This window comes from Paramormyrops kingsleyae, chromosome 18 (genome assembly GCF_048594095.1).
Source record: "Paramormyrops kingsleyae isolate MSU_618 chromosome 18, PKINGS_0.4, whole genome shotgun sequence".
Classification (NCBI taxonomy): Eukaryota; Metazoa; Chordata; class Actinopteri; order Osteoglossiformes; family Mormyridae; genus Paramormyrops; species Paramormyrops kingsleyae.
In genome coordinates this window covers 25,138,933-25,152,717 of record NC_132814.1, presented here as the reverse complement: position 1 = coordinate 25,152,717, position 13,785 = coordinate 25,138,933, and the positions used below count along the sequence as shown (strand labels likewise).

Sequence of the window (13,785 nt, the reverse complement as noted above, 5' to 3'; positions counted from 1 at the left end):
GCAACTCGGATTTTCTTATATGCTGCGTCTCACAAACATATGTCCATCCATCCATTATCCATACCGCTTAATCCATCTGGGTCGCAGGGAAGCTGGAGCCAATCCCAGCATCTTCGGGCGACAAACATATACTAGGGGCAATTTAAACATAAATGTATCTAACTATTTGGACTTAGGGGGGTATGCTATATTAGCCCATGCTGCAGTGACACTTCGCACAAACAGAGCAAATCCCCCAACGCTGGATGTGTGAGACAACTGTGCTTACTTATCTGAGTCACCCAATTATTATTATTATTTTATTTTGTTGTTGTTGCCGGTATGGTATTTTTTTATTATAAAAAAAAAATACGCCATTTAATGTTCTACTGCTATTACTGCCTGCATCAATTTTGATTTTCTTTTTCGGAACTACACTGCGTAGCATTCCTGTATTTACGGTAAAGTTCAAAACGCTAACGCCCGCAAAGTAGCTGCTTACAGGGCTCCGTTTCAGTAAACACTGACGTCACGAAGTCCATACCCTCCGACGCTGTACTGCTCACGTTACATTCCTGCTACTGACTGCAGCACAGAAACCAAACTGCGTAACAATGGTAGGTTATTGTTTTTAAGACAGGTAATATATATCAGATATTGATACCTCGTAAATTATTGGTATACTTTCACAAAATATATGCGTTTTCTGAGTAGAATTACTGGAGAGTTACGATTGGCCTTTCAACGATTGTCGTGAGTCGGCTAAGCAGTCACTTCCTAAGCAGGATATTAGCTTCCACACGCCCAGTGACTTCTGGATCAGTATATGGGTTTAATGCATGAACACATTACAACTTTAGACTGTTACATTTCGTAAAGTTTTCGCTTTTTAGTCTGTCAAATGTGCAAGCGAGTATTGTATTTTAATTACTAACACTTCGACCTTGGATCGAGGCAAATATGTGTAAATGTTATTGGGTTTGTAAACAGACACGGAATCGATTGTTTCTTTTAGCAGTTTGCTAGTTATTTGACTTATCTAAAGATCGGCTGTATTTATTGATTTCATCAGTAGGATTTCGCAAAACACTCGATTACGGATCTTATAGCACTTATGTTTGTGTTTTATGTAACTATATATTTATCAATTATTTTTTTCTCTTTTCTACAGTCTGACTTTTCTGAGGACCAAATTCTTGGTGAGTCTACTAAAACAGTACAATACTGTAGTCGACCAAGATGTTTTGTAGTGTGTCTTTTCTGTAAAGATTTGCTTATGTCATTACAAGATGTCCTCACTATCATTTCATCTGATTCTTTTGCTGTCCTCCATTTCAAGCTTATTGATTGCTGTGTCACACAGATTTTTCTTTATGGGATCTCTGAAAACATTACTTTGCTTTTAGGTGTTTATATTCTGTTGTACAATTGCTTGTTTTTTTGCAGATTGAATTTAAATCGGATCAAATACACGGTGAGGGTTTTCTGTACCAGTCGTGTTTTGAATAACACCGAAGCATTTAATGCAGTGGCTTATTATATTCCGATCCGCAGTTTGCCTTGAACCGTGTGTGTGTATGTGTGTGTGTGACACAAGAGACTGCTGCAAAGGTTACTTTGGCTGCCGTTAATATGATTGCATTCGTAATTTTTGTGGCCTATTGAGGTGGCCAGACAGCTTGCATGACTATTAAAAATTGAAGGCTGATTGTGATAATGCACGGAAACATGCACTCTCCCTTTTGTTATTCGGATTAATTCCAAAATAGGTTAATCAGGATTAGAATTGTCTTCTACATTATACGGGATACACTCTCGGGTGTACGAGCGGAAGTGTTGATGAAATCCGGTTATATTGACTTGGTTCATTTCCGCGGCCTGTTGGTACTGCGGTTGTTTAAGAATTAACATTCTGGTCTCGAATTATTTGAAAGTGGACCGTATGTAGGATAACTACGGTCTGTTCTTTTAAGGGTAATGCTTCCTTTTTTGGCGTTAGCTCGGCGTTGATGAATTTCCTTTTACGTTCGTTTGTTGGAGCGGGGACGGTTGACAGATCAGGGGCGCTCCCTCTTAATGCCTTATATGGGCAAAGGAGCTGGAAGCAGAAAGGCGACCGACATGCACTGCATTCCAGCGAGTAGGACGGGCGCCAAACAGCAGTGCACATCCATCGCTTTTCCCTCATTTCCACCGCAAGCAAATGTAAATAGATCACAGCCACAGCTGGATTTTTTTGAGCTGTTTTCCTTTATATTGAGGGGAAAAAATAAAACATAGGTCAGACATTGAAACATATTAATAAAAAGGCATATTTGGTTTATGCTGGGCATCTGTGTTCTACTCTGCAATGTTGTTGAAGTGATCATTGGATTTTTTTTTAATTGATATTGATGACAGAAACCTGGCTGTGATGTTGCTAATCCTAGTTGAACGAACATATCTGTAAGTTAAAAGCTGGAAAAGCAGGCACACAGTAAGTCACTAAAATCAAGAAACTGCTAGGGTGTATCTGCCTTTGGCTGCATTTCAGCCATCATGAGTCACAATACCTGATGACGCGAAGCTTGTCGTTGTGTAGCACAATTAAACATTTATGTGGGAATGATAATGTAACACTGCAAAGTATGCTCGTTCTAGGTGGTGGCAAGGCATTAATTAGCTGGGAATGTGGACAACTGAAATAAAACAATTAGCCCATGCGTAAAGCTTTGTTTCTAATATGAGTAGGAAGGTATTCTAAAAGATGCACATATGCGTGCAAACTGCTCTGAGTACACACTTAAGTGTGATCCCATGCCAAGAACCACTCGGCATAATGATCCTGTTCCTGTCTTCTCAATAGCTTATCCATTTTACTCTTTACTACACCAGCTGCAGTGAAAGCTATTTATTTGCATAGTAAGTGGTCAGAAATAATAGTTTAATGACAGCATATCTGCAAATAAACAGTAAAACAACAAGGATTTTTGTCTGTTCTCTAAAATGTTACTGATATCTTGTTGCATAGCTGGAAGAACACTTCTTCTGTCCCCAAACCCATTCTTGGGTGCACCCCAGCCTGTTCATTTATATTTATTAAATTTCACCACCAATTCACTTAACTTGATTAGTCACATGAATCGATACAGTATTGATTAACCATGCTTTGTATGCATGGTCATGTCAACAAATACATGGTTATATTGGATGGCTACTGCAAATGCTGGAGTGATTTTAGGGGAAGTTTTGAAATGGCTGAGCTATATGTTTTTATTTGCGTTGTTTTGTACTTTGAGGCATGCTATGTTTGCTTCCATTCCCCCAGTGATGAGAAGTGCTGCTTGCTCTGATTTTCAAACATCACAACCTTGTCATTATGTTGCTTGTCACCTGCCACCATTTTGCTTCACTTTGTTCCACTTTGCAGGGTGTTGTGTCAATTATTGTTTATCCAATGCATATGCTCATCAGTTGCCTGTATTTTGCCTATGTTTTTCCTTCAGAGTTCAAGGAGGCGTTCTTATTGTTTGACCGGACAGGCGATGGCAAGATTAGCTACAGCCAGTGTGGGGATGTGATGCGTGCGTTAGGCCAGAACCCAGTCAATGCCGAGGTGCTTAAGGTTCTGGGTAACCCCAAAGCTGAGGGTAAGTGTGATTTCTGGTACAATACTGTCAATTCACATGTGAAGCAAGTTGGTAGGGTTTGTTTGGGGGAAAATTTTATGCGTTAAACTACTTTTCCCATCTTCAGAAATGAATCACAAAATGCTGGACTTTGAGCAGTTCCTGCCCATGCTACAAGCCATTGCTAAAAACAAGGACCAGGGCTCGTTTGAGGATATCGTGGAGGGCTTGCGTGTCTTCGACAAGGAGGGCAACGGCACCGTCATGGGGGCGGAGCTGCGGCACGTCCTGACCACACTGGGTAGACATTTTCATACTCACAGCTGCATGTTTTACTATTTAAAATGGCAAGAAACACCATAATAACTGTTCATTTATGTAGCATGTTAGCTAATATTCATGTAGATTATGCTAACTGTTTACTGTACTATATATATTTTAGGGGAGAAGATGACAGAGGAGGAGGTAGAAACTCTTTTGGCAGGACATGAAGATGCCAATGGCTGCATCAATTACGAAGGTGAAAAATGGGATTGAATGGGAAATTAATGGTTCAGGCATTATGGAAGTACACTGGATTTTGTACCGCATTCTTTGTAGAGAACTTATGAAAAGAAATGTAATGAAAGACACATTGCAGCGTGAGATTCCTCAGAAAGGTGTGGAGACTCACTTTTTCACAACTGATTTGAAAGCTTGTATTCGCAGGTGAAAATCAGCGAAGAGCGTCATTGTAATGATCAGTGGGTATGTGAGGGGATTTTATGAGGCCTTTCTGTTTTAATGAGCAGAAAGGCCTCATAAAATCCCCTGTAATACAGATGCCTGCTGTGATTATGTGAGTGCTGCTCTAGGCCTCTATGTACATATTCCTGTCCAGAGCGTGGTATAGCAGGAAAGGTCAGCATCCCAAGCACTGCGTGTGTGTGTGTGTGTGTGTGTGTGTGTTTGAGGGTGTGGCACTATGTATAACCTGTCATTCCTCTTCTGCAGCCTTCGTTCGTCACATCATGTCGGGCTGAGCGTTGGTATGGGCGTCCTTCCTGGTCCTACCATTGGCATGTATATCAAAAAGGGGTCCCGCCCAGTTCTCCCCATGCATCGCTGCTTCTAGTGATACAGTCACCCCCAAGACAGACTCTTTCATACTTTAATTATGGTGTTTACACAGTGAGCACAGGGATTTTGTGAGATTTAGTGTTGATAGTGTCTTGACTTAAACACTGGACATGTGAACCACCTAGTGTGCCTCATGTTCTGTAGATTTTGGCCACAATCGGGCTTACTTGGAATCTGCCGTTATAGCCAGGGATACACATTACTGGCACGCCACTATACGTTAACTTTATAAAGCGCAATAATATCTTGTAACATCACAGTTGGGTATTTACTTTATGTGCATTTGCTCTGCTTTGCCAAGAAATCACTTTGCATTTTAACCTTTATACTGCAAATGAAGTGCGTATTTGCTGAGTGAAGGTTAAAATGCATGGTAATTTCTTGCAGCGCAAACTCATAAAATAAGTCCGCATCCCTGTGTACGTGCTGGTGGAGGACTGTGCGGGACCCTTTTAGTTGAGGGTTTTTCTCTTCGTTTTTTACTGTCCTGTTTCTCTCCAGCAGCCCTTCCTCCTCGCCCCCTTGGCTGTATCATGCCCTCTGCATGTGTCTGGGCTCCTCCTCCCAAGGGACTCTCTAGCCTTCTGATTTGTTTGTTTGTTTGTTTTGGTTTTTGAGAGGGGTGTGTGGGTGGGGGTTGGGTTTTTGGTAGGTTCGGAAGGATGACTGTTTGGCTGAGAGCTGGGGAGGGTCGTGCTAGCTGGACTTTGGGGATATACTGCCAAAACAGAGCGCTTAATAAATGGATTCTTTCTCCAGCACCCGCCTCAGGGGTATCTATATTTTTCTAGCACAAAGATACATTCATTGTCAGCTTTCAGTATCTCAGATTTGTGTGTTCTAGGCCAATGATGTGTTTTCCTAAAAGGTCATATAATATGGTCTCTCCCCCACTCTCATAAAACAGACCAGTCAGTTCTTCTACTAACCCTTTTGAATTACAGTGTGCAGTGAGTTCCTTTTTTACTGATGTTATTTTTCTTGGGGAGGCTGATAGCTGCTGGGCTTTTCTTGTAGTTCTCAAGGCCCTTCTCTGTCCTCCCGACTCTTGCAGGTTAAAGAAAATGGGGGGGGGGGGGGTTTGCTAACGCTAATAGAGCCTTGGTCAATGCCTTGTGTTGCAGCTGAGTAGATTATAGAGCTGATCCCTCTATATGCCGTCTCTACTGCTATCTCTTGCACAATCCCAGTTTCTTCATACTGACAGCCATGAGGGGGGGGAATCAGCCCCCAGCTACAGCATCCTGTGCAAGGCTGGCTCACCCCCAAAATAAGGCTTTTAGAAGGTCATGTGGAAAGCCCACTAGTTTTCCACCAAGAACAGGTATCATTTCTGGGAAGCATTTAACTCCACTGCCCCATGTACTCATCAGGTACCTGACGTGCTTAAGCTTTGTGCAGTTGGTTGGAAGTCTGAGCAAAAACAAGCCATCAGTGAAAATGCATGTAAACAGGACGATCTATTAATTCCCTTTGAAGATATGAATTGGAACGTTGTGTTGATTAAGGCATCTTTGTGCTTTGTATTGTCTGAATGTGACATTTTTACAGAATAGGATTTTTTTGTTTCTTGTTGGAATTTTACATCTTTATTTTCTGTGTGCCTTGCTAGGCATTTTGCCACAAAAAATATGATGAAAGGCTGCTTGATAAATAATTTGGAGGGACACATTTCAAAATGTTGTATCATCATAAAGAGATTGAAGAGCAACTATCGCTTTAATTTTTAACTTTTTAAAAATTTTTACAATTTATTTAACTTTTGAAATAAATTGTAGTATACCGTCATTCTTGGTGGAATAATTCCTTAATTCTGCAATAGAGAATGTTTAACATAGTAATTTGTATTTGAGAAACTTTTACTAGTGTTTTTTATTCCATTATAAAAATCAGTTTTGTTTGCAGTAGATGTTTCAGCAGTTAACTATTTTTAAGTATTTTATACAGAATAAAACTGGCACATTTAACTTCTTCCCGGTGGTGATACTGCCAGTTTTGCTTAGTATAATCATTGTAATAGTAATGCTGCCTAGTCAAAATGACATTTACAAAATCTATTCTTAACAGGTAATTTTAAAATGATGTTAAATAATGATTTTTTTAAAGGCATCAATTGATTTAGTATTTAAAATTTGAGATGAATTAGTATGTTGGATGCTGCAGTTGGGGTTTCTGCTCATTGACGATAATGACTTGAGCTAAAAGTTCTCTTTTTCTCTTTCTTTATCTTTCCTGCAGATCTCCTCCGGATGGTCATGAGTGGTTGAAGACCTCGCCAGAATTTTTGTTTATTTTACTATTTACATTTTCATTCCCATTGTGAACTTGCAACATTCCTCTAAAGTTACATCCTTTCTTGTTCCTGTTTACTTTTATTTTCAGAAGTGCCTTTATCTGCCCGAGTAGAATCTGCCTGACATTCTCCGCCCGTCCTTTGTAATATCACACCACAGACATGTGCAAACAGGAAGCTGAAGTGCAGCCAGAAGCTGCAGTTCATCGGGTGATTTGTTGCATAGGATGCCATAGGGCAGCAAGCACTTAAACCCATCACCTCGCACTAAGCAGATGTTACAGCAGACAGCCCTGCAACTCATTGGCTAAGACTCATCTCTTCTTTCTGGTCGGTTGACTTATTGTCCATTAGGTTAAGTCGTCAAACTTTAATCAGAATTATTTCCTTCCTGTGCTGAGTTGCTCAAATACAATAAACCTGACCAGTTTGACAACTATCTGTGTATCGTTTTGGGATGGGGGTGAAATTGGACTGCAGTGGCCAACTGACATGTAACTGAAAACACTTTCTGATACTGCTGCGTGCCTGTTACTTTTCACATAAGGGATGGAAATTGCTGTATCAGTGTGATTCTTTAAGCGAGACAAAATTCTGGTTTTATAAGGTGTTGCATTTAATTGCATTCACGCCCTTTAAAGTAGTCTGACCTTGTTTGTGTGCAAGTTTTAAAATGCTAGCTTAATCACATTTTTATTCAGCTGGAATTTATATTATGGGCAATAATCAGTTGTGACAGGTTGTTGCCTTTTAGGTGTGTATATTAATTAGTCTGTATTGTATTAATTAGGAAATACACGGCTCCTTTGAGGGCAGGTTACATGAAAACCCCTATCCACACTGCAACAGTGTGTTTTCTCATAGAATCAGTCACTGATTCAGATTTTATTTATAACAGATTTATTATAATAATAGTTTTAATTTTTACTTAGCAGGCACTTTTGTCCAAAGTGATGAACAAGTGAGGTAAATATCACATTACAGACATAAAGTTGACTTTGCATAAGTGCAGCTCAGCTTCCAATGAATGCCCAGGTACATAAGTAGCACAAGTAGGCAACACACCATCGTCCAAAAAACAAGAAGCTAATAAGACAACTTCAATGTGGAACTGATAGTAGAATCTGATGACCTGATGTGGTGTAGAAGTTTATTTCCCCATCGCCGTACCAACACATGAGAAGTATCTGTAGTGAGGCTCCAATGTGTTTAAAGTAGGAAAAATACATAATTTAACCACATATAGCAGTTATCGTCTAATGCAGAGTGAGTTCTATGCAAATCAATGAAAGAATGTAATTCAAAATAGTTTCAGAGTGATCAGGTGCATGTGTGCAATGTTAAAACTGAAATCCCATCTTCTAATTGTACCAGGACAAACAGTTTAAAAGCTTTCTGACCCTCTTCTTATCCTCATTCACATTCAGCCAGAAATCTAGCCCCACTCATTAAGGATTGGGCTGTTTGTTAGTGAATATGGATGCATTTGTGTTGGAGGGATCTCTGGCTGAAGAGGGTCAGAAGGGACGTAGGTCTTGTGGATCTTCTCGATGCAGATGGATAACTCCATTAATGGGTCTGGTAGCCAGCATGAAGGAATTAAGATTGATGCGAGTGCCTATAGGGAGGATATGAGGAGTGACAAGGAGGAGTGTAGCATGAAAGCATTTGGGCTGATTAAATACCAGACATGCTGCGCTTTTGAATCCTTTGTATCAGTTTCAGAGCACAGGCAGGTAAAGCTGGTAATATAGCATTGCAGTAGCCTAGTCATGAGAACTAGAAAATGACAAAGATGCCCTGATTTTTCTGATGTTATATACTGTGACCCTGAATGACCGGGAAAGTGCTGATATGAGCATAGCAAAAGATAGGTGGTCATTTAAATTACAGCCAGGCGGGCACATGGTGGGAGGGGGGGCTGCCTGAGCACCTGACCTATTTGCTAGAGTTATTTCAAGTGCCGCCTTTGTAAACTGTACAGCACCTGCTCCTCAAATAGTCTCTGCATAGCGCTGTCCCTGGTCCTGGCTGATGGTCCTGGTGTATCCATCCATCCATTATCCTCCGCTTATACGAGGTCAAGTCGCGGGGGCAGCAGTCTCAGCAGGGAAACCCAGACTTCCCTCTCCCCGGCCACTTCCTCCAGCTCCTCTGGGGGAATCCCGAGGCGTTCCCAGGCCAGCCGAGAGACATAGTCCCTCCAGCGTGTCCTGGGTCTTCCCTGGGGCCTCCTCTCAGTGGGACATGCCCGGAACACCTCACCAGGGAGGCGTCCAAGAGGCATCCTGACCAGATGCCCGAGCCACCTCATCTGGCTCCTCTCGATGTGGAGGAGCAGCGGCTCTACTCTGAGTCCCTCCCGAATGACCGAGCTCCTCACCCTAGGTCCTGGGGTATTTCATACATTATTTGGCTTATGTTTGTCTTTTTAACATATTATATAATTTCACTATTATGAAATACAGATACAGGCATGATAAGATTGAAAGGCACAGTTGCAGTGGAGGTCAACGCTGTTCACTTGCCTAATTTATGCATAGGCAAGTTTACATGGAGTTAGTGTGTGTTTTCTACTGCAAAAGAAAAACACTCTTTTTGTCTTCCGCCTAAATCCATAGACAAATTGTGTATCATTTTGTGAGGGCTGGGCTTTCATTTATCCACCACCAACTGCAGATAGGAGGATTACAGAGCACCAAGAGATTCTGAAAAACACACAGAATGGGCAGCTGCATGATAATCTGTTCAATAAAAAAGCACAAAGTAGCTATAGGCCCTTATGTGCAATAAAAACTTTATCTATATTTTTCTATTAGCTGTATGGAAAGCAATACTAGCAAGAGATAGAACTAAAATAAATGTATCCAAACAATGTGTAAAGTAAAACAATATGTCCTGCCCCGATTGTCCGCTCCTTCCGCGTGCCACGCCCCCTCGTTAACCTCGTGTGGAATCCCCGTGTGATCAGCTGTTTCTAGTTGTCGTCAGTCCTCTGTATTTCGTCCACGTTTCAGTTTGTTTCCCCAGTCCGGTCATTGTATTGTCCGTCTGCGTTTTGCCTGCCTTACCTGTAATTAAACCCGGTATTCCACGATACCCTGACGTCTGCGCCTTTGTCTCCGTTCCGTTGCCGCTGGGCACGACAATATTATTATAATTAAATGTATTAATAATTATTAATATTAAAATAATGAATAAGAAATCTTTATTTTAAAATGTATTTTATTATATAATAATAATTACTGTTACTGTCTATCATTGTCTAAATGTATTTTTACTGTATAAATATATGTATTCAGCTATTGTATGCTATCACAGCGAACGCGAGGCTGACCCCTGGATGCGTGTCCGCTGCGGTGCGTTTCCAACATGGCAGCCGCAGGTAATCGCCGCCAATAAAGTCAATGCATCAGTTTACACCAGATCCGCTGCGTTGCGTCTCCGTTGCGTCTCCGCTACGTCTCTGTTCCGTCACATGTCCAGCAGTCCGTCGAGATGCGCATCAAGTCTATTTTTGACAGATACGGATCAAGAACGTAAGCTTGCATGCGCCAACTCCCCTTCACATAATGGACGACGAAAAGTTCATTTTGGAGGTGGAGAAACACGGAATTGTGTACGACCCCAGGGCCCAGACATCCTTTTTACAAGGATAATAGTAGAAAGGAGAAGGCGTGGAGTGAAATTGCAGAAGTTTTGGGATTTGACGGTAAGTTGAATCTTCCAATTAACTATGTAAATACTTGATTTTTAATGAAAGTAACCTGTACTGTGAAGTATTTGTAAACTCCTAATAAAGTATTCAGTAACCTACATGGGAGTGACACATTATTTTATCCATAGAAGCATAGATAAAAGTTACATAGATAAATGTTATGTTAAATGGTTATTCTCCCGTGATCATGTGATCTCGCAAACCAGCGGCGCGCCGGATCAGATACGGACCACAAACGCGTCCAGTGTGAATTGCCGGACTGCCTCGGACGGAATGCGAATGCAGCGCAGTCGTACTGCAGCGGATTCGTATCCAGTGTAAATCAGGGGTGAGACTGAAGCATTACCCTTTGTTTCCGCTGAGAGACGTGCTGCGTGACTCATTTGCCCGCGCCTACAAGTTCACTTAGGTCGGCGTTCATGGTTTGACTTCTGAGGTTCAGATCGAGTTCTACGTAATTTTTCGAACTGGTTGGTTCGACTTTTAAGAAATTCGAGTTCTAATGAGTTTGAGAACTGAGGTACCACTGTATATGATTTTTAAATTGATGTATAAAGAGCTCAGTGAAGGATGACTGTGTAAATACAAACAAACTGATTTATCTGTCCCTACAACTGTATGGGTAATTCTTCCCAAGCACTTGTGGCAAGGGGAAAACATTTCTTTTGTTCAATGGGTTTAAAGTAGGAAAAATACATAATTTAACCACATATAGCAGTTATCGTCTAATGCAGAGTGAGTTCTATGCAAATGAATGAAAGAATGTAATTCAAAATAGTTTCAGAGTGATCAGGTGCATGTGTGCAATGTTAAAACTGAAATCCCATCTTCTAATTGTACCAGGACAAACAGTTTAAAAGCTTTCTGACCCTCTTCTTATCCTCATTCACATTCAGCCAGAAATCTAGCCCCACTCATTAAGGATTGGGCTGTTTGTTAGTGAATATGGATGCATTTGTGTGTAAGAGATATATGTCGTGCAAGTAAGCAAGGCCTATTGATTATTTTAATCACTTTCTTTGTGAGCCTGTGTTGCTTGTGACTGTGCCTTTGACAAAGGAGCAGTGTTGCTATATATATATTAGTATAACCCTATTGTGGGTTGTATAGCCTACTTGGGGGAACATCAAATCAATATTTTGTCGCGATGTCTCTGCGGCATTGTGCTAGTGAGTGAATAGCCTCCAAGAGAAGCTTTGCCGATGGATTTCAAGCATTGCGGAGACATCGTGCCGATGCATGTGTGCTTCCTGGGGTCATGCACATTTCAAATACTGTGTTTACTTTGCCCCAAAGGGATCATGCTAACTGTAACGCAGTACAGCCTATGGGTTAGCACTGTTTGAATGACAATATAATCCGTTCACGTCTTTGCTCCTTTTTGCACAGGCACAAACACAGAATGTGATTAATTTTCATGTCTAGTTAGCAATATCACTCATTTTGTAATAAACCAATATTATTCTCTCGGTAATTCAATTCCACACAGCCTGTTTTCCAAAGATATTTATTATAAGTTTCAAGTTTTTATTGTCACGTATCACGAGGAACACTGAAATTCTTGTGCCACAGTTGCAGGGGAGGGGAAAGGTGCACGGGGGGACAGCAGGACAAAAAAGCAGTGTAATACAGGACAAAATGCAGTGTAATACAGGACAAAATGCAGTGTAATACAGGACAAAATGCAGTGTAATACAGGACAAAATGCAGTGCAATAAGAGATGAGACTAAGATAGTTCCTGCACACAGTGCAATATGGGGAGTGAAACAATAAATATGCAGTGAATTAGTGGTGCATTGGAGAAAGATGTGCAAATGGCCACTGAGGTAAGACAGTACTAATAAAGTGTGGAAGTGGAATATTAACAACAGTGTGAATTACAATACAATACAATACAGCAGGGACAGGTGCAGGTCACTTGTCATTTAGGGACCTGACAGCTTGGGGAATGAAGCTGTCCCTGAAACAGGTGGTGCGGGTGGTGATACACTGGTAATTCTTTCACCAGGGCAGGGGTGTGATGAGGGCGTGACCTGGGTGGCTTGTGTCCCTGACGACAGACTCTGCCCTCATCTGGCAGCGGGAGGTTGAGAAGATCACGGCTACTGGCTGTTCTTTGCAGCAGTTTGAGGTCCTGCGTAACTGTTACCCATCAACACTGCGACGCATTCAGTTAGGATGCGCTCACTGGTGCAGCAACAGGGGTTCATAAGGATTTTGGTTCCCAACCCAAAGCACTTTAGCCTCCGCGGGAAGAACAGCATCTGCTGAGCCTTCTTGAGGATGCAGCTGCCGGTTAGAGACTATGAGGAGGAAGCAGTGATCTGGCTGCCCAGGAACGCGAAGCTGCCGACTGTCTTGGTGGGAGATCCATCCATGTGCAGTGGAGCTTGGAGGTTAGTCATGAGGAGAGTGGGTATGGGAGTGCTGGATGAATGCTGTTACAGCATAGCTAGCACGCCACTTTGCCACCCCCTCTTCCTCCAGGTCTGACGATGGGTGTTGTTGCTTGCTCCGACTGTAGCATTTCGAACAATTTCTTCAGGTAGATCGGGAATGTAAAGGATCACTGGAACACTGCACCTAATGTTCAGCACAGTGTAATGGTACTAGACAATACAACAGTAAATTACATCTGTTAAGATGCTAAAAATCAACAAAACACACAAAATAATGAGAGAGATTCGTAGCACGACGCCTTTGGACGGCAGCATCTTGGATCTTATACAAAATATAGAAAGTTTTAGCTTGTAATTTTAGTCACATAAATGTTTAACATGTGGTTGCTAACCCATTTACTATAGGTAAAGCTAAACTGCCCTGTATTCAGCAATAAACCTTTAGAAGTGGAATTATGGAAAGGGTGTAACACATTGATCGATATTATGAGTGTAAATCTCTCCCTAGAATGTCAAAATTCACGGTGAATGACCGAACTAACAAAATACACAGGATTCTTCATGGATACTTTGAGTATATATCGTTAATCCTGTACTGGATGACATGTTTTGTAGTATGCTTTTAACCCTTAGCGAGACCGTAGCAGCAGGTTGTTATAAGTAAGCAA

General features: G+C 41.4%; 1 protein-coding gene across 1 annotated transcript; it reads left to right on the top strand.

Annotated features, from left to right (window-relative positions):
* The first annotated feature begins 456 nt into the window (after positions 1–456).
* LOC111853919 (myosin light polypeptide 6-like) lies at positions 457–7,438 on the top strand. The gene is made up of 6 exons (XM_023831350.2): positions 457–596; positions 1,151–1,178; positions 3,465–3,608; positions 3,715–3,888; positions 4,030–4,107; positions 6,945–7,438. Exons 1-6 carry the CDS (start codon positions 594–596, stop codon positions 6,971–6,973), a joined length of 456 nt encoding a protein of 151 aa, XP_023687118.1. The 5' UTR covers positions 457–593; the 3' UTR covers positions 6,974–7,438.
* The last annotated feature ends 6,347 nt before the right edge of the window (positions 7,439–13,785 follow it).